Raw genomic sequence first — 27,514 nt, forward strand, 5'->3', positions numbered from 1 at the left:
GTTCTTCACACTTTAAAATATCGGATGAAGATATGAGAAAGAAGTACTTTGGGAAATTAACCTATATTGATGCGCAATGACCTGATCATTAAGATGCGGATTAACGCAACTTAGTGTACACCAGTAGAAATTATTCTACCGGAAGTTGAAACAACCTCTACAAATACTGCCCCCTATCGTGGACAACATGAAACACGGTGGGGAATAAAGTGAATATTTTTTTATCGACTTTTAAGGGGGAAAAAACTATGACGAATAAAAAGCCACCACGTGGCTCCTCCAACCTAAATAAAATTGTACAGCAATAGATTATACTATGTATGAATAACAATACATCTATATTATTTATTTTTTTTAAAAAATAAGGGCATTATGAATAGAAAATCAAGAAAACTTAGTCAGAAATTGAAAGTTTTCGAGGCACACGTTTTGCATTGTTATACATACTCAAAACTTGCAAACAAGCAACGTAGATTCATGCTGTGCTTAACTAAATTTCGATGAGCGTTACATTTTTTTGCTTGTTTTCTGAAGAATTTCTTCATCGTGTTTTGCTTTTTCAGGCACTACTTTATTAAAAATAGTCTCAGGTTTAATGAAACTTTCATTGGTAAATACGAATTTTAATTGATAAAATGAAATAAGGAGTCTAGGCTAATATTAATTTATTTATATTTTCATCAAACAATACACATTCCTTTATCTTCAAAGACATCGAACAGGTTAACTAGTAGAAACATAACAAAAGCTCCCAATACAGCGCCACCTTGTGTTACAGCTCCACACCAGAAGAGCGCCCTATGGCCGTAGTCATCGCCTAAGATGATGGTCACCATTGTTTTGATGTAGGAGAAAGCAAACATGAAAGCTACCCAACACACCACCTGAAATCAATAAAATAAATTTTAAAAAAATGGTGCTCAGTTGAACTAGATATCATTCATAGCTAGCTTGTGTAAAATCCCGCCGACCATCAAAGTTGTCACAAATTTATCCAAATGGACAGCTAATCGTTTCATATTGTAACCAGAGCATATTTAATGGGAATTCGATACTTTCGAGCGACGTCCCGCGTGGGTCAGCCAGTCAGGCTTGCTTGCAGTTATCCAATCTGACTCCGAAATTGATATAGCGTGATAATAAACCCAAGCCTAAAAGCTTTAACGTTACACGCTACCATGTGATTAGACACAACCAACCACGTGATTAGTTCCAAGTACCCAATTAAAACAAAGAGTTATTTTCTGTCTTAAAAATGTTGGTATTCCTATTTTGTTTGTTTGTTTGCTCATTTACGTCGCACTAGAGCTGCACAATGGGCTATTGGCGACGGTCTGGGAATCATCCCTGAGGATGAACCGAAGACATGCCATCACAATTTTGATCTTCTGCAGAGAGGATGGCACCCCCGCTTCGGTAACCCGACGACCAGCACGCGAAGTCGAGCACTTTAGGGTAGAACAGTTTAACGAGGACCAATACCGCACACCCTCGGTCCCTACGGAGGCTGATCCAAGTGGTCACCCAACCGCACACTGACCGTAGCCAGTGATGCTTGACTGCGGTGATCTGCTGGGAACCGTGTCTTAACGATCAGTCCACTGCGGGACTACTATTTTAGAGTATACTGTTAAAAGAAATGCATGGCGCAGTTTTCTGAAAAAACAACTAAACATAAAGATACTTTAAATTCATTATATTTTGAGCAACAACGGCAAATATATTTCAATAAAAGATCCATAAAAGAATAACCTCGTATTTGGTATATAGTTTCCCACTGTTGGCAAAAATTCGCGTTGTTTGGCTTAATTGGGTACTTTCACTTTAAGAAGAAGAAGACCACGTATAACCACACACGTGACCTATGACGTCACCGATTACATATTATAAGATTTTCACATAAGTTAGAATGTTAATTAAATACAGTGCCGTATCACACGTCGAATTTATTGAAATATAATTCTTTCACATCTACGTCTTTTATTTGACTTAGATTTATTATTTGTTTATGTATTTTTTTGTAATCGTGATCTGTTTTTATTTTGTGTACCTGGCAACTTTGATCTATAATTAGTTTGCTTATGTTCTACATGACTCCATGCCTGTCTTTGTGTTAAGTAAAAAATATAGGGTGAAAGAATTGAAAACTTTGTGAAAGAGTGTGTAAGAATATAGAATGTGTCTCTTAACCCCTTAACGATCGGTTAATTTTCAAGAAAACGGTCATAAAAGTGTCTATTTTGCCAAATACTCGCATTTGATTAGTGTTGGTATCTAATTTAAAATAAACTAACTATTTACAATTACCTTAAAAATATCCTGGTACTGCTATCTGGTGTGTAAAATGAGAAATAAAAATTTTTTTTCCAGTCAAAAGAAATGAATCAGTTTTATTCTTATTGGCGCATTACTACTGAACACTCCAGCCCGAAAATTTCACGGGAGCGAGAAGGAAGGGGAATTGACGGACTTGGCTTGCTCGAAATAGAATGGAAAGAACAGTTACTAACGTAAACAAATACCAAGTTTCAACAACCCATCAGGATCGATATACCTTATTGTCTCTTGCAGGTACGTGTTAGCATAAAATGTTCGGTGGGATTTTATACAATAACCATAATAAGTTTTCCGTAGTTTAAATAAAGCTGCTGGGATGAAATAACATTTTTAATGATGACGCGTTGAGATCTTCAAACCTGTATGATGCTAAATTGATCATCAATGCTTCACACCGACCACATTTCTAACATGAAATTATCTTTACACGATTGTTCTTCTCTCGAGTTTTGAAAGTTAGTTGTTTCCACTACACACTGTAAGAACCAAATTCGGTGTTAAAGAAAAATTTCGTAAATGAATACTTTATTTCAAGTTGATACCGAATCATACACACTTTAAAGGTTTCGGTTAAATCTTAACAACAATAATTGATAAACTCATATGCATGTACTTAATTCATGGATTGCTTTTCGCTAATTTCCGGCGTATGTTTAGAAACCATCAGACGTGTACATCAAGTAGAAAAGGTAAAGTTTATTTTCGAGTATGATAACTGTTCAATAAAGTTGGTTTTTTTCCCTATCTAAATAAATCTTATCTAATCAACTTATCCTTAATAAAATGGAAAATGTTCTATGTGTGTTTGTTTAATCGTTAGACTGACAGCGAAATTTTGTATGAAAGACCTTCACTAGTCGAGATAGATGAATGGCAAAACAACGATAGCTCGATTTTGTGGATTTTCGAGTGATTGGGATAACTGATTGGCAATCCAGGTCAAAAAACATATTGTCCTGGAGATCTTCAACAGAAAGTCATGGCCCACTTAAGACTATAGTGCTAAACATTATGATATATTTAATCTTCAACCTGGTATCAAGTTATGTTGTTGTATGCAGTTATGTTGTTGTTTCTAATGCCACATACCAATACCTGAAAAAAGCTGACTTGGGGAAGGCTTACTTGGTGAAACCAAGTGAATTTAAGCAGAGGGTGTGTTTCTTGTTTGAATGGTTTGAATTTTGTTTGAATCTATGCCCAAGAATACGACATAAGCCACACACACGTCACAGCCCATTTACAGGGCGATTCCATTCATGCATCAATTTATTCATAGACAGATCGTAATTTTGATCTGAACCAGAGAACAATCAATCTCCCATTCAGTACCCCCAGAGGTTTGATTTGCTGTGGGAACATGGCGGACTTTGTGATACAACAGATTTAACGTGTACCTGTCATCATTTACTACACATGGAGTCTTCGGGGATCAAACTCGTGACCTCTTGGACATGGGCCCAACGCCCTACCAACCGGCTATCTCGGCCCGCAAATGCATAGATGCAATAATTTTGCAGAATTTTTCTACCTTAAATGGCTTTTTTAAAAATATAAATCCGAAATAGTTCCTAAAGTAAAATAAAAGGAAAGTAAAATAAAATTACAATCAAGCAGGATCCCAGTGTTGAGTGTAGGAGAGGTGGAAGAGGGGAGAGGAGGGCAGCAATCATGGCATAGGCAGAAATAATGGTGAACACCACAGACATCCAGGATATCCAGGATATGTTCCTCACTTCCAGAAACATGGCCAGGAGACATGCGGCAGGATAGGCTACGCCGCACAGAGTCACCGTCAGATGAAACGGAGTTTCTCCATAGGGAAGACAACTGTAAGGCTGAAAAAATATCTTTGTATGGTAATAACTTTTTTGATAGAATTTATTTTCCGTTTGGGTGACATTCTTTTTACTTATTTTTATTTCACATGTATTTACGGCCAATTTTAGGCCAAATTCACTTGATTCTGGCGAATGGTTTTGTCTCTGGACTGATTTTTGCCCTCAGGAAGAGCTGCTCAATAGGCTATAGGCGACGGTCTGGGAAACATCCCTGAGGATGATCCGAAGACATGCCATCACAATTTTGATCCTCTGCAGAGGGGATGGCACCCCCGCTTCGATAGCCCGACGACCTGCACGTGAAGTCGAGCACTTCAAGGTAGAACAGTTTAACGAGGACCGATACCGCACACCCTCGGTCCCTACGCAGGCTGATCAAAGTGGACAACCTCTCGCTTACTGACCGCAGCCAGTGATGGTTGACTTCGGTGATCTGCTGGGAACCATGTCTTAACGATCAGTCCACTGCGGGACACGTTTATAAACTTCATTCACACAGCTCTTCGAATATCAATTTTTTTTTTAATTTTAAAAATCCCCGTGTTTAAATATACTAAAATATTAGAGTTTTTTTTTGTTTAAAAAAAAAGGGAAGAATATAATGATGAGGACTTAAAATTCGATATTCTTTTTTTTACTTTCTTTTTTTTAGAAAAATGGCCTTAAAGTTGTTATTTTGATATGAACTAGATGGAAAAAGGTTAGAAAACACCCGTTTAAAATCATGTATTAAAAATAAAACAAGATAATATGTTTTATTTATTACTCTGTTTTCATTATGAATTTTAATAAAATTCTGAACAATGTGGTCTCTGTGTAACCGCGCACTACCGTTCATAAAACGAAGTGTAGGTTGATAGCATTCTGGGGTGACTCAGGGGATAGAGTTTTCACCTCCCAATAAAGTGAACCAGGTTCGAATTCCAGTGGTGACTGGTAGACATGAATTCTGCTCACGGCTCGTACAGCCCACGGTGCTAAAGTAAAATATCTTCAGTGGTACACCGAGCATCGGTTAGAATCCCCTTCCATTCGGCGTATCCGTGAAAGGTTTTCGTGGTTTTCCTCCTCGTGTTACGCAAATGAGGGCTAGTGCCATCCAAAAAGTTCTCCACGAAATCTAGCTTGCTCCTATGATAATTCAGGTGTTCTCTTGCCTTCTGAATTGATTTCAAAATTACAAGGCTGCGAAGGTTGATACATTGATAGTCGTAAACTCAGAATCGGCTCGGCTGTTCAACGTCAGTTATGAAATAAAATAATAATACTCGGTAATAGCATCACACAGGGCCTTTGCCCCCTCAGAGAGAGAGAAAGAGATCTACGTCTGACCTCCAGTCATGCATATTCCTTTAACTGCATCTGTATCAGGGTGTGTAGGGGAGCTGCAGTCTTTTACACAACAAGAATGGGGGCTTGGTCTGTTCAGTCATAAATCGAGATTCATCACATAGAATGAATCTCGTCGAATTCATCTGAAGAGAAGGTCGATCTCGCTATCATTCTTTCTATGTAATAGAAATTGTCAAATTGGCTTTAAAGGAACCTTTGTCTGGGGCCGGCATACTCATACACCACTCTTCGATGCCAGCACTGTCCCCACACATCGCAATAGTGTTGGGGTTCTTGAAGGGTTGCTCTGGGGTGCTATTTTTTTTAAATTTTATAACCATCCAGAAGACAAAGGATTTCCTGGATCAAGTATTGGAAGAAATTTCCTTTTTTGATGGAACTAGTCCGCATTTGCGTTCCATAGAGAGGAAAACCACGGAAACCTCAAACGGTTTGACTGATGGCAAAAGAGACTCTAACCCACGATCCGTCAACCGCTGATGATATTTTAAGTGAGAACTGTGGTCAGTTTAATCCGGATGTGAAATTCGTATCGTCGCTGGGATTCAAATCCGGTTTCCCTTCATTGAAAGGAAGTCATCACGGTTATAAGGTTACACTTCGTTTTTATGGCCAATAGTGAGCGGCTCATAATGTTGAGGATTTTATTGAAGTGTATTTTTGCCGTATGAATTAGCCTCCGAGTCACAATCCTTGGATGAGTCGTTTTACAGTGTCCCAGGGACCCTCTTAATATTAAAATCAGGGCTTTTGAAAAAAAGGCTTCGATGCCATAAGAATTTCTTGACACCCACTTGAACAGTACGACTTCGTATTAGACTGACTCTTTCCGAAACTTTATATCGGCCAGATTTGATATACCTTAATTTACAATTAAGAGCCGTTATTTTTTTTATTTTATTATTTCTCCCATTGTTATACATAATGAATAGTTTATCAGTTCATTATTTTCGATTATTATTAAATAAAATAATAAATAACAGTAAATATTTACTAAAAGTTACATTTTTCTCAGAGTTTTCTACGGATAAACAAATTTTACAATTGTGTGCAGAACTTTTTTGATTCGCTTATAAAATTCTCGATATATGGCGAAATGCGCAGAAAGTAAAATGAAGGCTTTGAACCACTTTCCTGACCAAACTATTAGGACCCCCATTTCCTTGATCGATCCCCTCTTTTGGAATTATAATGTGTCGTAAAAAAGCAGGCTTATTCAGAGAATGTACGTTTTTGAGACTGATTTCTGTAACTTAAAATATTGTCTGCACTAACTCATTATCATAGTTGAGGTCACCTCTTCAAATCATAAAGATTGAGTCTCAGTACGGAAAATACGATCATGAGATCAAAAGTTATTCAGTATGGTTTCGATTTTTTCTCTTTTTTTTACCGACCTCTTAAGGAAAATTTCTCTCCCGTTAAATTCATTACCAGACAAAAATAAATTTCTTTTTTTAAAAAAATGATATTCGTAGTGAGAATCATATAACTTGATCACATTTGCTTTGCAATAAAAAAGTACTTTGATAAAAAAAAATCCTGATGGACTTGAAAATAACTTATTTAAATCACTGTGGAATTCTAAGCTCTTCAACTATTTCCTTTTTAAAGCATAACATTTCGATAAAAAAAATTTTACCTGTATTGCTGGAAAAACACCAAATGTAATGATGGATGCCCATAATTGGAGGAATAATAAATAGAAATACACAGTTCGAGATTTATTTTGCTTCTTCAATTTTTCTTCCAATTTCTTTTCTTCACATACTTCTACTAATTCATAGCAATTCCGTTCTTTTTTTAAGTATTTCAACTGAAATAAATTTTCAAAAATATAAACATACATTTTGAAATTATATAAACATTTAACATTTATGTAAACTTTTATATAACAACACATAAACATTTATTTTGAAATTCTTATTCTTCTCTTAGTTAAGCTTAAAACATTAACTAGTCTGTAAATTATGTTTTCAAGAACTATGCATACAATTTAGGTAAGGAGGGGCTCTGTTAAAGTGGTTCCAAGAATTAGGACTTTTATTTACAATTTAATTACACTTAGACCCAATCAATGATCTATTATTTAACATTTATGCATAAAGTTTTTAAAATAAAACGCCCATAAAAAAGAAATTGCATTTTTTTTAATGTTACGTTTTAATAGCAATATATTGAATAAATCGGGGGGGAAACGTGCATTTATTAATATATTGCTTTAGTATTTCCCATCTTACGTTTCAAACCAAAATAAAATAAATTCGTTAAAGACATATGCTTCTCTAACAAACATGTATAGCAGTTCTTTTTAATTTTTATTAAGAAAAATATAAGTTGACTTTTATTTATTCATTTTCAACTTATATATATATACATCAAAATCTAATTCATTATTAGACTAGATACAGTTCTAGAACGATAAACCCTAATGGAAATTTTTTTTTATAACCGTATGAGCAGCCGACCCGATTTTGGGTTTACGACTACCAATGTTTAAAGCCGTAGTCTTGTCATTTTGAACCCAATCCAAAAGACGAGGTAACTCCAGGACCAAATATCGGGAGAAATTTTGCCTTCGTGGAGGACTTTTTGATAGGACAAACCCGCATTTTGCGTTATATGGATAAAAAATTCACGAAAACCTCCCACGGTTAGCTTGAAGGCAAGGGGACTCTAACCCCTCATCCGTCTACTGCTGAGGATATTTTGCGTCAGCACTGTGGTCGGAGCAAGCTGGGTGTGGAATTCGTATCAGCCAGCCATAGCTGGGATTCGAACCCAGTTCACTTCATTAGAAGGCGAAAGTTCTATCCCCTGAGACTATCACGGCTTCCCTAATTGAAGATCATCTAAAATAATAAAGGGAATGGAATTTTTTCATATGAAGTATTTTCTAAATAAAGCTTTTATTGGTAAATTCGTTCAGAATTGCCTTTATATACTTCATTATAAAGTTGGGGTTCAGCTGAAAGCAGGTTAATTATCTGAGATTCTATTGCCGGAAAGAAAATGGAAACCACTACTTCAGGTAACGACACCGGGTATAACTTTTCTCGTTTATGTACCTCAAAAAAAATCTTAATAGATTGCTATTATAATAAATAGTACAATAGTAATAGTATTAGGTCATCAAAGATGAAATTTATAGGTTGGATGTGTCAACTTTAACAGCTTATAATTTAAAATTGGCTAAATATTTTAGCTTTTTTTTTCTTCCTTTTAATGAAAATTTACAGATCTTACCTGCTTGAAAAATTCGTTGTAAACACTAAAAATTAAAATATGTTTTTCCTAAAAATTTAGTTTATTGAAAAGTGCATCTTATCGAAGTAATATTATCGGAAATTTGCATTAGTACTATTCGCACACTAGTACTAATGGTATTCGCATAAAAGTATTATTATTAAGCGTGAGTTTTAGCAAGAACTGCAAGAATATTGGCAACAAGACAAGAATATTCTAACAAGAATATTGACTGCGTGGTCGCAGTCAATTATATTATACATATTTATAGACTTGGTTTTAGTGTTTCGAGGCTTTCAAGGATGCAAACACGACTCAATCACCAAAACACGACTCAAAGGTCACAAAAGAAACATACTGCAACTAGCTGGACGAAAGGATGCAAAGACTGGCCAACAGATCATCTCCCTAACTTAGGTTGGTCAACAAATTATCTCCCGTCTTTGCCAAACCACAATATGCGCAAATGACTAGAGCGAAAGTACAAGAATTGGAAATTCTTCATCATCCTTTACACTCATTAGACACTAACTACCACTTCTTTCTAAATTTGGCCAACTATTAAATTAAAAACCAATTTAATTCCAAAAATACTATAAAACTGGTCTTTTAGAAATTAATTGACTCTTTAGAGATTAATTTCTACCACTTGCATGAACAAGTTTGCCGCTTACACGGTGAAAAAGAAAATATGGATGCATGCTTTGATTAAAGAAATAATTCCTTATGTCTGTAAGATTTCAGCCTACTTTGTCTTTTTTTCGTACAAATTTCTTACTTGACGATCTAATAAATTGAAAATGTAATGGAACAAACTTTTTCTTTCTTGCAGCTGGGGCTCCTATCCAAAACAATAAAAGCAATCCAACTGAGTAGGACCATGACCAACAGGATGGCGAAGAACCATTCAGGTTCGAATCTGGGCTCTTTGATGAGTGGTATCAGAATGACTTCGGTGATGTTGACTCCCTCAACGAGAACTGTGTGAGTCTCATTAACACACTCTGGATTCGCAATACCTTGAGCCATGGCCACGAGACTGGGTAAGAGGCCACTCACCCCCTCACCCACTAGATAGGGCGTTAAGTAACGGGACCTGTAACGAAATAAAAATAAAATATTAACACCCTACAATTATCGGGTACTTCTGCGTTATCCCGTAAATCATTTACGCCAAAACTGTGCCAAATTCCTTTTGGGAACTTCCGACTTTATTTTCGCACAGTAATTGACTATAATGAAATTTTATATTTTATTTTATAACCGTCGTCGAACAGACGACCCAATTTTGGGTTCACGACTGCTCATATTCAACTCCCGTAGCCTTATGATTTTGAGCCTTATCCAGAAGACTCGACTTTTTAATGGAACTCACCCGTATTTGAGTTACATGGAGAGGAAAACCTCCCATGATTAACCTGGCGGCAAGGGGATTCTAACCCATGATCTGTCTACCACTGATTATATTTTACATCAACATTGTGGTCAGTGAGTCGAAATCGGTTCGCCTCATTGGATGGCGAAAGCTCTATCCCCTGAGCTACCACGGCTCACTATAAAGAAATTGGCAAAATATAAACAAATCTAATGATAAAAAAGAGTTATAAATGAAAGTTACAAATGAAAGTTAGACTCTCTGGAGCTACGTGTCGCACTTTTCTCGCAACTTTCGACATTGCATTGCCATTGTTAATCTATTTTCAAATACAGAGGCACATCGTTCATTCATTTCGTTAACCATTGGGGCAAAATTCATAGGTATCCCAATCTTGGTCTCCCAATTCATGCTCTTGTAGGTTCCTTATAAGCTTATCTCAAGTTTTACTAGGCTCCTGAGTTTTACTACTCGGTGTAATGTTAACAGGGTACATCTGACATAATGACACACGAATTAAAAAGGAAAAAAGAAACAAAATAAATCTTCATTAGTGGTGATGAGGAATAAAAAAAAAAAGATGAAATTACCTGAAATTTGCCATGAAAGGAAGGAAAACAACAGAGGAGGTGCAGTCAACGAGAGATAGGCCAAAAGAGAGAATGAAAAACGGTATACTTCGTCCAAAGAAAGTCCAGTGCCACATGAAGATCAAGAGGAAAGTGGACAAAGTTCCAACAGCCAGCTGAAAATGCGTCGCCGCTCGCTCCGTCGTACATCTTGGCCAGCAATGATGAAGCAATCCGTAGAGTATAGGACCTATATTAGCTACCTAGACTAACTCTTTCGATATAAGATATTAATCAGAATAACACAATTTTTTTTATTTTTATAGTTTATAAATTTTCCAAACATGACGAAACGTTTCTTCATTTAAAATACTCTGTTGCAAGTTTAGAAAAAACCATTATCCCCATGGAGAGAACTTGTTTGCATCTAAGTGCACGTCGAATGGATGCAAAGTTCCCACCGTAAAGGAATAACAAATATTGTTCTTTGCAGACGATTTTCTTCCACAGCTAAACAAAAGTTAAATATTTTATATCTCTCATTTGATTTGGTTAGAACATGTCAGTATAAGACACTCCATGTTTAGTAGTCCAATCAAATCCAGCGCTCTTGCTACGTCATATAGTTTATTCATTTTCAAGAGCGGATGTTCTCCTTATTTATCGAAATATGTCGCCAAGTCTAAAATACAAGTTGGACTATGAAACTAAAACCTTTTTTTTAAATAATTCTATGACGTAAATCGTAAAAGATAGTTCGAATTAAATTTCTGCTTGGCGAGTTTAACTTTCATGCTGTTTCGAAAGCATGTTTGTATAATTTGCTAACGAAATAAAAACGGAATTATATGCGGTCGCAGATGATTACTTAAATCCTATATATATATGAAATGGTCATTTTTTAAACTTGTAATGGAGTATAGTTTTCTCCACTTATATTAAATCTTTATTTATTTTTGAAGTCTATCTTCTCATGGAAATAAAGCTATTTAGTGATTTATATGCTATTTTTAAAACTGCTGTGAGCTCGTAACAGTTAAGTTTTGGCTCGAGTTTTATAAGTTTGTTTTGAGTTTAATAAGCTTCAAAAGTTTAGTTTGTTTTGCTCGAAGTATAGTTTGTCTAGCCTAAAATTATATATAATTTTAATTTAAAGGTAATCCAACGTTTTTAAAGAATAAAAGTGTTCGTGAACTAGATTTTTTAATGATTTGGAAAGTTGCTCCACTGCAGCATCATTTAAATTTTTAAAAGTATACAAAACTTTAAGAAAAAAATTAAAACGTGATAAAATCTTGTAGGATTTGCTCCTTTTTTGAAAAAAAAAAGTATTCAATGTTTTGAATATTTAATGTCTATTTTTGAGGGCAGCCAACTCTATTTTACAAGATGCTACATAATTTAAAATCTATGCTTATTAAATTCGATGTAGTTTAAGAGTCTATCAAGATCTGTCAGTCTGTCCTTGTTAAACTCTTAAACTATCAGACTGAAAGTGAGGAAACTTTGCAAAGCACAGAAAAAGTCACTGTCGACATTGGATGACAAGAATAGCCTACTATGAACCGTTCGAGCAAGATTAGCGAAATACGTATTGAATTGTTTTATTGGTTTAGAACTTACCATTGATAAATACTAAATTTCAGACAATTCCGTTTTTTTAATCAAATATTTTAAAGATAACATCAGTTGTTTTCTAGCTTTTAACTTTCATTGAAGAAAGAATTTTATTGCACATTCTTAGTATTAAATTATTTTTTATTCGTTTTGTCAAATTAATTGAACGATCAACGTAAAAGTGGAAGCATAGGTGGACTGTGTCACTAAATTTTGTGTTTCTAAATTTAACTGAAACTATGTGTATATTTGGTTTATAGTTACGCTTTTAAAACGTGTTTCGATAAAACTAAGTGATCTAAAATCATCGGTAACTGAATTGAAAAAAAAAGTTATGTACTAAGAGGTTAAATTAATGGAGAATTAGTAATAATTCCTTCAGGGGAAACGTAAAAAATAGCCATCCTATTATTAACAAAAATGATGCGCGATTAATTTTAATAATGGGTACTAACTGAAATAAAAAAAATAAGCCAAGTAAAAAAAAGCAAAGTTAATGGAGAAACGATACTAATTCGTTTAGGACTAATGTAAAAAAAAAAAAAAATTGCCATTTTTGACGACATGACAATTAATTTTGTTAGAAAGTGCTAGTTAAAATAAAACAATAAGTTATGTTGTAATCAAAATTAATCGAGAAACATTATTAATTCATTTAAGAAGAGAGTCCCCTTGCAGCTGCTGTCTAAATTTCAGGATGATAGACCAAACGGTTCTTGAGTTATAGGAGAGACAAACTCTTCATTTTATTAATATAGATAAATGATATTTTCGCACTTTGTCCTCTTATGTCACCACGTTTACATTAATCCTTGAATTTATCTGACTTGACGAATAAAAAAACTATACATTAAAGAACGCGCAAAAGAATTCGAATGAGAGCTATTAACTAGAAAAATATCACTGATGTTATCATAATAATATTTGAAGGGGAAAAAAAAGAGAAGAATCTACAGTTTAATTAATATCAATGGCAAGAGTTCTAAGCCAATGGGAAAACTCCATTTTTCAAAGGTCTCTCAAGAACGTTTGAGCTGAAATTTTTTAATACTTGTTAGGATCGGGGGCTAAAATTGCTCCTCTCTTTCAACCACTGCCCACATTTCAGAACGCTAGTGCAAGCGGTTCTGGAGTTATGAGAGATGCAGACAGACAGAAAAACTCTTCCTTTTATTATTATAGTTCATTGTTTTTTTTGCGATTTTCATACACAGTACTTTTTGTTGCTGTTGTTTTTGTGTTGTTTGCCGATTAACGCGATACGACCAGTGAAGGGCTAAAATGCTAAATTTTTGCGCATCGAAGTTCTAAATTTTTTTTTCTCCATATACTCACTTGAAGAAATAAAGAGAGCTGAGACGCCAATGCCCATCCTTCTGGCAATCTCTGCACCAAGAGTGGAAGCTCTACCCACAAACCAGTCATGGCAATCCATGAACCTATGCCGAAACCAGCACTCAAAATATCTACTAGCCACATTTTCTACGATCTGCAAAAAGTCATCATTATAAAGGTACAATATTAATACAAATTGTTCTAAATTTAATTTCAACCATACTTTGTCAGCAAAGATTATTCACTTGTTAGTTATTACTTCTAACAAATAAATTGACATTGTTTAAATGAATCATTATTTTTACTAGGTAAATATCTTACTTCGATTCGTGAAATTATATTATCTTATTTCGATAACTTTAGTTTCAACACTTTTAAGCTGCATTCACAAATGAAAAACCAATCTTCTCGGAAAATAAAAAAGACATCCCAGTAATTATATAAAAGGTAATATAATAGATTGACGGCAAAGGATTACATTTTTAAAAGTATCGCAAGTATGAAGCTCATGAGAAAAAGCATATTTTACATCAGCTACATCGAGCAAATGCTCTTGATTTTACATTATACATTAAATGAAATTACTCTTATTTTTAAAATACTTAGTATTTATTTCCTCATGTTTATTCAGTATGGTGAATAAAACTGATTGTGGATTGCCTTTTTTAAATATTGGAAAATATCAGTTGTTTGGTTGTAACTAAATCAGAAACTTTCCCCGAACGGAAACTAATACTAGATGAGTTGTGAGCATTTTTTACCCGTTGGTTGCCATCAAATATTTGTTTTCAAAAGGTGTCAATAAAAATATAATTTCATAAAATACCTTAAATATTCGCATAAATCCTTTGATCCCGTTTTCTCACAGTTTGAAATAAAGGCATTAATGTCGGATGGAAACACATTTTGCCAAACTCGGGTTCCAATTTCTCCTTTATGTTCCACAAAAAAATAAAGGTGACAACAACTTTCCATCTTAGCTGATTGTGGGTATTCTGGTGTACGAATGGGTCGTAGCATGGATGAAACACTTTCATTCTGTCAGGAAGTGTTCTCTCTGAATGAGATTCCTTTTTAAATGACAATTGGGTACTCCAGAAGAAGACGATCACAGATAACCACACACGTGACTTATGACGTCAGCACCAGCTGATAATTTCTGAGCGAAATGGCATGTTTAAGTTCAGTTTCTCAGCATAAGTTCTCCACAATTTGCGTACCTGGCAACTTCGATGCGTAATTAGTTTGTTTATGTTCTACATGGCTTCATGCCTGTTATTGTTAAGTAAGAAATATATAGTGAAATAACTGAAATCTTCGTGTAAGAATATAGTATGTGTCACTTAAGAGAATTGGTGGACTTGGCTTACTCGAAATAGGATGGAGAAAAAAAAAACAGTAAACAAATGCCACGTTTCAACAGCCCAAACAGGATCGAAATTCCCACACTACGTCACCTGCAGGTATCCCAATTATCAGTATTAAACATTTGACTACCTCCAATCTTCTTTTTCTTCATCTTTTTTTTTTTAAGTGCATACATTATCAACAAACGATTTGTTTCAAATGGAAAATCTTAACATACTTCAATATCAGCCTCCCAATCTACAAAAGTTTCATCAGTCGTCTCTGTTTTGTCGAAATTAAAACCAGAAAACTTATTTTCATAGCGATGAATCTAGTTCATCGCTAAATTTTTCGCAAATAAATACATTCAAGTTTCATCAAAATGTTCATTATTTTTTTATTATAGTTCATTATTTATTATATTATATTATATTATATTATATTATATTATATTATATTATATTATATTATATTATATTATATTACACAATATTATATTATATTATATTATATTATATTATATTATATTATATTATATTATATGTAGGATAAAGGGGGTGAAGCGAGGGTTTCTCAAAAATAAAGAAGCTGTGCTAAACTTAATAAAAATATATATTAACAATAATAGGCAAGTAAGCTACAATTTCCACTGGCATCCTCCTCGAGCCAGTCATTCTAACAATAATGGTGTACTTGTAAAAGAACAAAAGAATGTAGACGTATGTCTATTAATGTCCTTGGTTTCAATCACGTGATAGGATGAATGCTTCGTAGATTGGATCTGTATTCCACACGGCCGTCCTGCTCTTCACCGACCGCGGTGACCACCTTCTCACCAATAGACATGTTTGTTCCAAAGACATTTTCTGAAAATACACAAGAAAAAAAAAGAACAGTACAAAAGCAAATATTTCAAAACAATTGGCTATAAGAAACAAAAAAAAATTATTAGTTTTTTTTTTTTTTTTCAGTCCATATGGTTCCTCAATTTCCCCAGATCTTCATATGGTCTGCAGCAGTAGAAGTCATATTAGGACCATCGTGAGTTCCAAGTTTTCTGACATTGTATCTATCGTTGTTGTTCACCTTAGTAACTTCATAAGGTCCGTAGAATTTTGGTCTCAACTTGAGTCCTGTACCGAACTGCGTTCGTTGAATGGCAACGACATCCCCTTTCTCATACTTGTGAGCTTTCTTCCGCTTTTTGTCATATGTTCGCTTGTTTTCTTCTTGAATCTTATAAATGTTGACTTTAGCGTTGTCACGAATCTCTTGTCTGTTACACATTATGGTGTTTTCATGTTCTTCCTTCAATATTTCCAAAAGCTTGTCATCTTGTTTTTGTTTCATTTTAATGCCAGTGAGCAGTTCAAATGGCGAGTATTTGGTACTTCTAGATGTAGTAGAGTTTAATGTTCTTTGTACTAATGGTACGTATTTATACCATTTCTCTGGATCGTTTATGGATAGTTTTGCTAAAATGGGAATAAGTGTCTCGTGAATTCTTTCAATCATTCCGTTTCCTCGTGGGATTCCAGTTGTGATGGTAAGATGAGTAATGTCTTCATTTTCACAATAGTCGCTAAATTCTTTAGAAGTAAACGCGGCACCTTTATCGCTAATCAGTCTATTAGGATTTCCAAAATTTGTTTGTTGTAGGTTTAATTTCTGAATGGCATCGAATGATGATGTAGATTTTACAGGATAGAGCCATACGTATTTTGTGAATGCATCTACCACAGAAAAAATATGGTTGTAGTTTTTATTGGTGGATGGCATTGGACCAATAAAGTCAATGTGATATGTGTCTAATGGAGTTTCACCTTTTGGAATTGGGTTTAATAAACCCTCTGCTTTTCCCTTTTTCCTGTTTACTAAAATACACTTAACACAACTGTTAATTACATTTTCTACGCACTGTCTGATGTTTGGGAAAAAATATTTATCTTTAACAAGATTTTCTGTTTTGTTTACCCCATAATGACCTAATTCATGAGCATTTTTTACAATTTCTATTTGCATGGTCTTAGGGACCACTAATAAATCTCTATCGTTAACAATTTTGTAAAGAATATCATTTTTCACAAAGTAATTATCCTTTTTACCACAGTTAATTAATTCCTTAATTGTTGATATAAATTCGTCCTCTTTTTGGGCTGTTGAAATTTTAGGTGTTATTTCAGGGGTTTCAATAATCATTATTGGATAACGGCTTAAGGCATCAACGTGACGCATGTGTGTCCCTGAGCGATGAATTATTTCGTATTCAAATTCTTCTAGAAATAATGCCCAACGAGCTATTTTAGGGGTAATTTCTTTTTTCTCCATAGTTTTTTGGAATGCCGAACAATCGATAACAATTTTGAATTTTTGTCCTAATAAATAAATGCGAAATTTCTGTAAAGCTGTTATGATAGCTAAGACCTCTAACTCGTAACTGGAATATTTTTCTTCCTGTACTGAGGTTTTCCGACTCATGTAATGAACTGGGTGGAATTTTCCATCATCGCCCTCTTGCAATAGGATTGCTCCGTAACCAAGTTTAGATGCATCTGTATGCAATTCTGTTCTAGCACCCTGTCTAAACAAATTGAGAACTGGGTTTGTTGATAATTTTTCTTTTAATTTTTGAAAAGCGATTTTTTGTTCTGGTCCAAAAATAAAATTAGTGTCTTTACGCAATAAGTCGCTTAATGGTTTTGCAATATATGCATATCCTTGAATAAATTTACGGAAATAACTTGTAAGGCCTAAGAAACTCTGAATTTGCTTGATATTCTTAGGTTCAGGGAAATTTGTAACTGCTTTCGTTTTTTCCATTGAAGGTGTAATAGTACCGTTTTCGATTATGTGTCCCAAAAAATTAACTTTAGTTTTTCGAAATTGACATTTTTCGAAATTTATCTCCAAGCCATATTCTGAGGCTATCTTAAAGATTTTTGTTAAACGCTCTAGACCTTCAATTTCATCCTTCGCTATTACGTCTATATCGTCCATGTATATTACCATAATGCCTTCATTAATTAGATCTCTGAATATGTGATTAATAAATCGTTGAAATTCGGCAGGGCTATTAGCTAAACCGAAGGGTACTTTGGTAAATTCATACTGACCATTGGTGGTGACAAATGATGTGTATTTTTGACTATCTTCATTTATTTGTAAGTGAAAAAATGCGTTTTTAAGATCCAGTAGAGAATGAATTTTTGCCTCGCTTATACTATCTAAAATATCATCTAAGACAGGAAGGGGGAATCTGTCCTTAATTGTCTTTTTGTTTAACTTACGATAATCCACGCAAAGACGCATAGTACCATTTTTCTTCTTACACAAAACAATAGGGGAAGCAAAATCTGAATTACTAGGTTTAATAATACCTTTTGATAACCATTCCTTTATTTGGGAATCAACTATTTGTTTTTCAACATATGGTAATCGACGAGGTTTACAGTAAATTGGTGTATCGTCTGTTAAAATTATATTCATTTCTAAATTACTTGTTTTCACTTTGTGAGGCTTATAGTTTTGGATAAGATTAAATACACCCTGTTTAACATGCTCATTTTTGATATGATTTAAGTGCATAGTATTTATATCATTTATATTCAATTGAAAACAATTAAAAATATCATCATGAAATTCAAATAAAAAGTTGTTATCATCATGCAAAGTATCACATAATAAGGAATTATCAAAAGACAAGGAATCATTTAAACACAGATCGTTTTTCTTGTTTAAAAGTAAACATTGAGATTGAGAATTTTCCTTTTGCAATAAATCTCCTGCATAAGCATTTTGATCATTTATTTTTTTATTCGAAGTGTTCGAAGTTGTTTTGAATTTAACATCTGGCGAATCTGAAATTTGACACTCGAAAAGAAGAGCTTTTACTTGAGGGATTATGACGCAACACATCGAAAGTTTATCGGTTACTGCGAACGGGATGCATAATTCACGTTTAATGATGTTTTGACTTGGGAGTGAAATTGTAAGAGAATAAGTTTTCGCTTTAATTATCTCTCCAAAACAACTTTTTAATTCAATTGAACTTTCTGGGATACGATCTTTCAAATTTACATATTTGCTATTTATAACACAAATGCGTGAACCCGAATCTACTAAACAGTTAATTTTTCGTTCATTAACGTTTAATTCAATAAATTCCAAATTATTTACACATTGTTCATTGATTGAGTTTTTACTTTCGATTTGATTAATCTGATTTGGATTAATTTGTGAAGGATTAGTTTGGTTTTGAGTTTCTTTAAACTTCCTGTCGCAGTTTTTTGCGAAATGTGAATTCGCACCGCAAATGTAGCAGTTTCTAGTGTCTGGCAATTTATCTGTTCGTTTAAAAGTGTTTGCCCTATATCTTTCTTGATGAGTGTTTTTAGGAGAATGAAAAGTGCTCCTATATCGATGTTGATTTTCTGTGTGGTTGAATGTTGACTGCTGTTCATTTTGCGATTTTCTTTTTGCCGTAAAGTAAATATCGCATTCTTGTGCTAATTCGAGAGGCTTGAACCAACCATTAGCCTGTCTTACGCCAATATGGGCGGATGTGTCTCTGTCTAGTGTTTCATATATTTTATCCGAAATGATTAAATCACATAATGTTTTAAAGTCATTTACTTCTCTCAGACGTAAATAATACTCAAAAGTTGAACGAATTCGTGTTGCAAATTGAATGTGTGATTCATCAAAATTTTTTCTTTGGTGGCGAAAATTAAATAGACACTGTTGAGGGGTTATTTGGTTTTCTCTTAGAATTAATGATCTAAGTTTTTCGTAATTTTTTAATTCCTCTTCTTCAATGTATAACAAGATGCTGTTTGCTTTTTCACCTAGCATATTAATTAAGATTTCAGCTTTAAGCCTCTCATTTATGTTTTTCGTATTAAAAGCTCTTTCCAACGATGAAAAAAATTGAATAAAGTTTTCAGGTTTCGATGGAACTGGAAGAGATAGAGTTTTAATGCTATGAATTAGATTCTCAATGTTTGTTTGAGGTGTATCATTTATTGTTTTGGGAGGGTCAATTTCAAATGCTTTGTTTTTCGCCTCTAATAAAAGCATTTCTTTCTCGAGTCTTTCTAATTTTAGTTTTTCTAACTCAATCTGAATTTCGCTTTGTTTTAGTTCCCTGTCTGCTATTTTTACTCTTTCTTCTACGGCGTTAGTTATCAAATTTTTGACAAATTCAGAATCATTCTTAAATATTTCGGAACATTCAATTTTTTCTTTTAATTTAACGATATTATCGCTGCTGTCTGCGATGCCTCCTATTTCCTCTAATACTTTTACTAGGTCTTCTTTCTTTGAATTTTTATACATTTTTAAAATTGAAAATTTCCTACCTTGTTTGAAGAGACTCTCAGTGTCCAATGGTAATCCAATGTTTCGTTGATTCAAACCAGATTCGTATCCCTTTTCGTATCCAAGGATTTCACACTGCACTTCCACGGAAAAGATTACTGCACTTCTGCTTCACAAAATAATCCAATAATTTCAGGATGATTCGAAAGTTTCATGAAAGTTTCTGGGTCAATTCTGTCCTTCGCGACAGATCCGGTTATTGCTCAAATCGCGATCCACATTCCCGTGGACGAGCCCCCATTTGTAGGATAAAGGGGGTGAAGCGAGGGTTTCTCAAAAATAAAGAAGCTGTGCTAAACTTAATAAAAATATATATTAACAATAATAGGCAAGTAAGCTACAATTTCCACTGGCATCCTCCTCGAGCCAGTCATTCTAACAATAATGGTGTACTTGTAAAAGAACAAAAGAATGTAGACGTATGTCTATTAATGTCCTTGGTTTCAATCACGTGATAGGATGAATGCTTCGTAGATTGGATCTGTATTCCACATATATTATATTATATTATATTATATTATATTATATTATATTATATTATATTATATTATATTATATTATATTATATTATATTATATTACATTATATTATATTATATTATATTATATTATATTATATTATATTATATTATATTATATTATATTATATTATATTATATTATATTATATTGTATTATAGTTCATTCAGTTTATTTAGTTCATTATTTAGGCATCTGAAAAATCAGGTAGTTCTTGAATAGGAAACTCGTTGCCCAACGTCCACACCTCGTTAAAAGTATTAATCTGTTGTGACATTATTTTAAGGTCACTAAACTTATAAAAAGATTTTTCTTTAAAAAAAAAATCGATTTAGAAAAATAAACAATACTACCAACAAGGCTTTTCAATATAGAGAAAAGGAATCCTTGATTAAACTCAAAAATAAAAGTGATTTTCATTATCAAACAAAATAACAGAAAATTAAAGCCTTTTTTTATTTCATGAAACTTTAAAAAATAATAGAAAATGCACTTTTAAACGCAAAATATATGTTTAAATAGGATATCAAATGATTTCAAATGCAAAATCATGCAAAATCGAATGCAAAAAAATGCTCTTCAATAAATTTAAAATCGCACAATAAAAACTCGGATGACTTGGTTTCACAAATTGGCAATGGGCGTAGAAAGTGAAAATTTTTATACATTTTTTATAGCTTTACCTTTGCAATTTATCAGCTAATTTTCAAGGCATGGATTATCTCGCAATTTTTTAAATACCAGTAAAAGTTTCAGGAAATTTTGAGAGTTCAGTTTGAGAATGTTTTATTCTCTGATAAATTGAGAAAGCTTTTGATCCTTTACTTTAAATTATCATCCTAGTCAATCCTAAGATTAGCTAGTTAATATGATTGTGAACTTTTACGGATACATATTTTGTGTTTTTTTAGGAAAGGAGAAACGGGCTGTTTGTAAAACTGAAAAGAAAAAAAAATCAAAATACTAAGTTGGGTAACAGTATTAAGGTCTTTTATACGGTTTGTCACTGTGGTTTCATGTTGTCAAATAAAACAATGTAGGTAAACATAGCTCCGATGTACCCTATAATGAAATTTCTTTTTATAGGTATAATTTTCCAGACGGTGAAATTGACTTCACTTTTAAGAGCAGACAAAAACTTTCTCCTTAACTCCTCGTTGTCAGGCTGGTTATTTGCTTTGAATCTTATTTTTGAAGAAACCTCTGACATCAGAGAAGCAGAAACAGTCACGGTTATAACTAATAAAAAGTTGTTAACAAATAAAGACCACAGAGCAAGACGCATTTCGATGCTACTAAATAGAACAGGATGTAAGATTGTGGAAGTAGAAAAATATGTTGCAGCCGACACAAAAACGAACACCATAAACACCAATACCGAAATATTGTCATCAATAATGTAGACCGCAGTTTTAATTTCATCTAACTTTTGAATTAATTTATTATAATCAACTGGACCACGTGATGATAGTCTGTCTGCAATAATTTCTAGTCTCAGAATAAATGTGTAGCAAACAATTACATAAAATATTGAGAATGTACTGATTGGTAATATAAAACATATCGTGTTAAAGAAAATATATATTACTATGAACAATGATTTAAATATTAAATCCATGTTATTAATATTGTACAGTCCTTTGTGGTTTTCATTTTTTAATGCTTGTACAGAATAAAAAGCAAATATCACGTGTAGTATTATTATCGCTGTAATCCAGGAGCAAATGAACCAGTTCTTCGTAGATTTGTCTCTCTGACACGTTTTAGGCAAGTTGTAACACAAAATTCGCTTCATTACACTTTGTTTCAATAATAGAATAATTCTAAAAAGCACTATCACTACTGCCAAAAGAAAATTTCCTATTGTAATGCTGTTTATTTCTCCGTCAAATTTCCATGAAACTAAAGTCGTTAAAGCAAAACACACCATCAAAACAGTTTGAAAAAAATATATTATACCTTTCCTAAAATTGTTTTTACTCTTTTTTAAAGAAAGACATATTAGACTTAAATTGAATGCAATAAATATAAATTTAGATATATACTTCATTATTTTAAAGTCAATTTCCGTCATAAATTCTAACCCCAATTAAACATTGAAAATGCTCTATTTGAATTAAATCGTTTAGAAATGGGTGCTAACTTGCACTTCAAGAAGAAGACCATGTATACCCACACATGTGACCTATGACGTCAGCTGATCGCTCTTAAGCAAAATGACATGTTAAATTTCAACTAAGTTTTTTCACATAAGCTAGAATGTTAATTTACGTGAAATTAATTAAACACAGTGTCGTATCGAATTAATTGAAATATAATTATTTATCTTCTACGCCTTTTACTTAACTTAGAATTATTATTTGTTTATGCATTTTATTGTAATTGTGATATAGTTTTGCTATGTGTACCTGGCAACTTTGATCCATAATTAGTATGTTTATGTTCTAAATGGATTCCTGTCTGTTTTTGTGCTAAATAAGAAATATATAGTGATAGAATTGAAATCTTTGTGTAAGAATATAGAAAGAATTTAAGAAAATTCATTTAAGAAAATTGATGTTTGGCGGCTTGGCTTAATTCGAAATAGAATGGAAAGAACAGTTGTTTACATAAACAAATGGCACGTTTCAGCAACGAATCAAGATCGAGAAATTCACACTACGTCACTTGTAGGTACACCATTACAATATTTTCAAGTTCTAAGAATTTGAAGAAATATCAATATGTGTTCGACAATAACATGAATAGGGAAAACTATAACAATTATTTACTTATTAATTTTTGTTGATTTGCTTCAGGTTGTTAATAATGGTATAAAAAATTTTAAGAAACTAAAAATAGTTAACAAAATAAAGGTTTGGAGTAAGTCGAAAAAGGATTTTCAAATTATACTTAGCTTGTAAATCATTTTAGGTTTCTTCTCGGCTATTAACTTACTTTTTTGATAAACTAAAATGATTCATTTAGTATAATGATTCTTCTAAATGTAAAACTTCGATTTATTCCTGTAAACTATTCGATCTCTTAAAGGCAGAATTGTGTGTCTTAAAGATTTTTTTATCAAATCTAATCAATTATTTTCATTACTTTAATGAAAGTAATTATTTCAAACTATCGTGGTTCTATTTTCACCAGATAACAAAAATTTTTCTCTTTAGTTATTAAGAAGTTTAATAAATTGCAATGATTTTTAAATGGTTCACTATGTAAAGTACTTAAGAGTATTTCATTTTATTAATTTCTTATTCATCGATAAACAGTCTATCAATACAATCTCATTCTGTATTTTTGTAATTTGGGGAACCCTAATCGAAAGACAAATGAAATTCTAAATCGTTTTTTTTTTCTTCTTCTTCTTTTTCCACCACAGCAAATATTATTCTCCTTTGATTGAATAAAGAACTATAATAAATTGTTCTGATTTTTTACTGACCAACATAAGTGAAATATTGAAATTTGTATTTTGATAATAGATAATCATTTTATGAACACAGTAGAATTATTACAATAAAACTTGTTCCGTATTCTTGTAATTTTTAATCTGCACCAGGACACAAATGAGCTTAATAATCGATGAATCAGTTCGTTTCAATGATTGAATGAAATTATTTTTCTTTTTTCATCGTAGCAAGTATTAAACGTTATAGACTGAGTTTAAAGTTTCAAAAAATTGCTAAAATTTTTAATGGTTTAAAGTGTTTAGTAAAGAATTTTGGGTATTTTATGTCCATTTCATAAAAGTTGATAAATACAGTTTTTTTAATTTGAGTAAGAAAATTTGAGGTAAGAAAACTTATTTTAAATATTGTAATTTGGATCCCAAAGAACTACTGATTTATTGCAATTTAGAACCCAACTCACATCGAGAGAAAGTCGTTTTTGTGGATGACTTTCAAGTTAAATTTACTTGTATTTACCTAGAAATGATCCTCGTCGACGCACAGTGGAACATTTACGCTATCCAGGAGGCCAAAAGAATTTGTTAAATATGTTTCGCTTTTTTTTTTCAATTAGAGGTTTAACAAACTTAATTGCATTAGATATATTCACCTGAAAGAAATGAAAAAAGACTACGAATATTGTTTTCAACTTAAATAATTCTTAAATTGTAAAACTTTAAAAATAAATTTTAATAGCAATTAAATATTTTACTGTTTTTTTGCCGGAATTGAAAGTAAACTAGTATAAAATATTAAATATCTTTCAAATGAATAAATTTAAAAAGTGTACGTTTTAATAAGATGATATAATTCCTATTTGAAGTCTTAGTTCCTTTATTTTATATTTTTTAAAATATTTCATACATTATAGTAAAATTTTGCAACAGTGCAAAATAATTTTTTTATATTTAATAGTCTGAATTTGAATAAGAATTCTCAACTCATCTATTTTGCTGTTAAATGTAACAAAGCTCCTATTTACTAATTATTGACTGTTTTATTGATTGATTAAGAAACTGATATTATTTTAATTACATCTAACTATATTTAACCCTTTGAACCTCATAAAAATTCGACTGCAAGAAATTTAAATGAGTTTAGAAAAAAAAGTTATCGCAAATTATAAAAGACGAAATGAGAAAGCTTTACCTTATTATGTTCTAGAAAAGATATTATTTTCCTTGAATGGAATAAATAGAAAGCAAAATATCTAATTTCAGATAAAAGAATAGAAACTCAGCATTTCTACATTGAAAAAAGTTACGGTCACCAAGATGGCGGCACGTAGCTCCTTTATCTATCCAGGGCATTAAATACAACTATAAATAATTAGGAATAATTAGGGCATCAAATAAATAATTAGGTATAATTAGGCCTCTCTCTCGAAAAAAAAAAAGCATTACTTTGACAATTATACGAATTTAAGTTCGATTTGATTTGCGCCGTTCAGCGAATTAAGCCCAAATTCAAAGTAATTAAATACTTTATTCTAATAAAATTAGATATTATTTTTATTAAAAAAACTAACTAGGATTCATTTAAAGCTCTTGGGAGGAATTTTACGTACAATCTAACAACATTTATAAGAATTTTAAGCAATTTCATAATTTCTCTCAATTCCAATAATGACACTAATTATGTCGTCATAAAGTTTGGTTAGAGGGAGATTGTTTTTTAAAAAAATGTTTTGAAATGAAACATTTCATAATTTATGTCCATATTATGATGTCAATATTATATCAACTTATCGCAAAAATAATCTTCTGAGGAACAATTGTTAATTGATTTAATTTATATAATATTACTATTAAATATATTACATAATTGTATTATGTACAATTAAGAAAAATTAAAAAATTCGTTAAAAGTTGTTTTTACGCAAACTTTGCATATTAATCAGTTCCTAAAAAAGTACATTCGAATAAATATTTAACTATATTAAATTCATGTTTAACAGTGTGGCGTCACTCAATATCATCTTTAACAATCACTCATGTAATTGTTAAAGTAATGTTTTTTTTTCCCGATCCCTTTTCTTCGAGTGCTTTTTTTTGTGTGGTTTCAGCGTAAAATGTTACTCATTACGAAGAAATTCACAAAATCTAAGTAGCTGTGGTGTGCAGGCTGTTGTAACAGATACAAACAAACTCAATTAAAATTAATAAAATTTAAACAATATTCCATTAAATTTTGTAAACATTAAACGGTATTCTATAAAAATTAAACTTTATTCCTTGAAAATTAATACTTGTTGATAGCTTAAAAATCTGAGGTCATAGAACTAAATGGTTTTAAGATTTGAAATCAGCTCATATAAAGAAGATAAGATAAAAAAAACACCATACCAGATATCTATAGATTGTTTATCTGTGTAATATCAAACTAAAGTTCCAGTTCTTAAAGAAATACTGTAGTAGCCACAAAAAGATAGGGGGAGAGGAAACAAAAAACTATGCAATATCTCAACACACACACAAAAAAAAAATAATAATCGGAGTATATAAACTAGTTAAAATAAACTTACCTGTTAATTTTTCTTCCGTTTTTCTTCCGTAACTTTCATGCAGTATGTAAATGTAAAGGACATGAATAATGAAAAAATCATCCTATTTTCAGAACTTCAACAACCGTTTTTCCAAGGGAAAATGAAGCGTAATATTATTTTGAGGACGTGCTATCTGTTTAGAATCATTAAAATTTATCGTAACAATCCGTTTGTCATCTCCTACGTAAAATTATACAGTAAAACACTCTCGAACAGTAGCTAGTAAATGATTGATGCAACAAACATTGAGTGATTTTTAAAAAAAAATTTATTATTATTTCACAAATCCGCCTTTTTTTTCACCAACTTGGATTTTATTTTAAATTATTAGATTTAAATTTTTGCTAATTTATTTTTTTAGCTGCTTTATTAGATTAAAAGAAATAGCATTTGATTCTCCGAATCCCCATAATTCACATATCGATTGTTCGAAGACATTCGAACATAGACTAATGCATTCGAACTTCAATGAATTTTTTTCTTCAAAACTCTAAAGTAACCAAATTAGGTAGCTAGTAGTTTTTTACGGGTAATTTAATATTGCACAGTGGACGCAAAAGCACGTTCTTCAAATTAGACATAAAACTTTCGACATTTTTAATCACATAGAAATACA

General features: G+C 32.2%; 1 protein-coding gene and 1 long non-coding RNA gene across 3 annotated transcripts; both read right to left on the reverse strand.

Annotated features, from left to right (window-relative positions):
• Positions 1–648: 648 nt before the first annotated feature.
• Positions 649–27,052, reverse strand: LOC107454234 (solute carrier family 52, riboflavin transporter, member 3-B). Of its 2 annotated transcripts, XM_043044739.3 has the most exons (7): positions 26,878–27,043; positions 13,674–13,827; positions 10,743–10,984; positions 9,594–9,873; positions 7,174–7,347; positions 3,945–4,175; positions 649–884 (listed from the first exon to the last, which is right to left on the reverse strand). In XM_043044739.3, exons 2-7 carry the CDS (start codon positions 13,815–13,817, stop codon positions 681–683), a joined length of 1,275 nt encoding a protein of 424 aa, XP_042900673.2. In that variant the 5' UTR covers positions 13,818–13,827; positions 26,878–27,043; the 3' UTR covers positions 649–680. The 2 variants fall into 2 exon arrangements, with proteins under 2 accessions (XP_042900673.2, XP_087005841.1); XM_087149715.1 differs by lacking the exon at positions 3,945–4,175 and having other exon boundaries at positions 26,878–27,052.
• Positions 15,615–20,889, reverse strand: LOC147805232 (uncharacterized). The gene is made up of 2 exons (XR_015428603.1): positions 20,378–20,889; positions 15,615–15,886 (listed from the first exon to the last, which is right to left on the reverse strand). It is a non-coding gene; the product is annotated as an uncharacterized LOC147805232 (long non-coding RNA).
• Positions 27,053–27,514: the final 462 nt, after the last annotated feature.

This window comes from Parasteatoda tepidariorum, chromosome 8 (genome assembly GCF_982258835.1).
Source record: "Parasteatoda tepidariorum strain Cologne lab strain chromosome 8, Ptep-v5.0, whole genome shotgun sequence".
Lineage (NCBI taxonomy): Eukaryota > Metazoa > Arthropoda > Arachnida > Araneae > Theridiidae > Parasteatoda > Parasteatoda tepidariorum.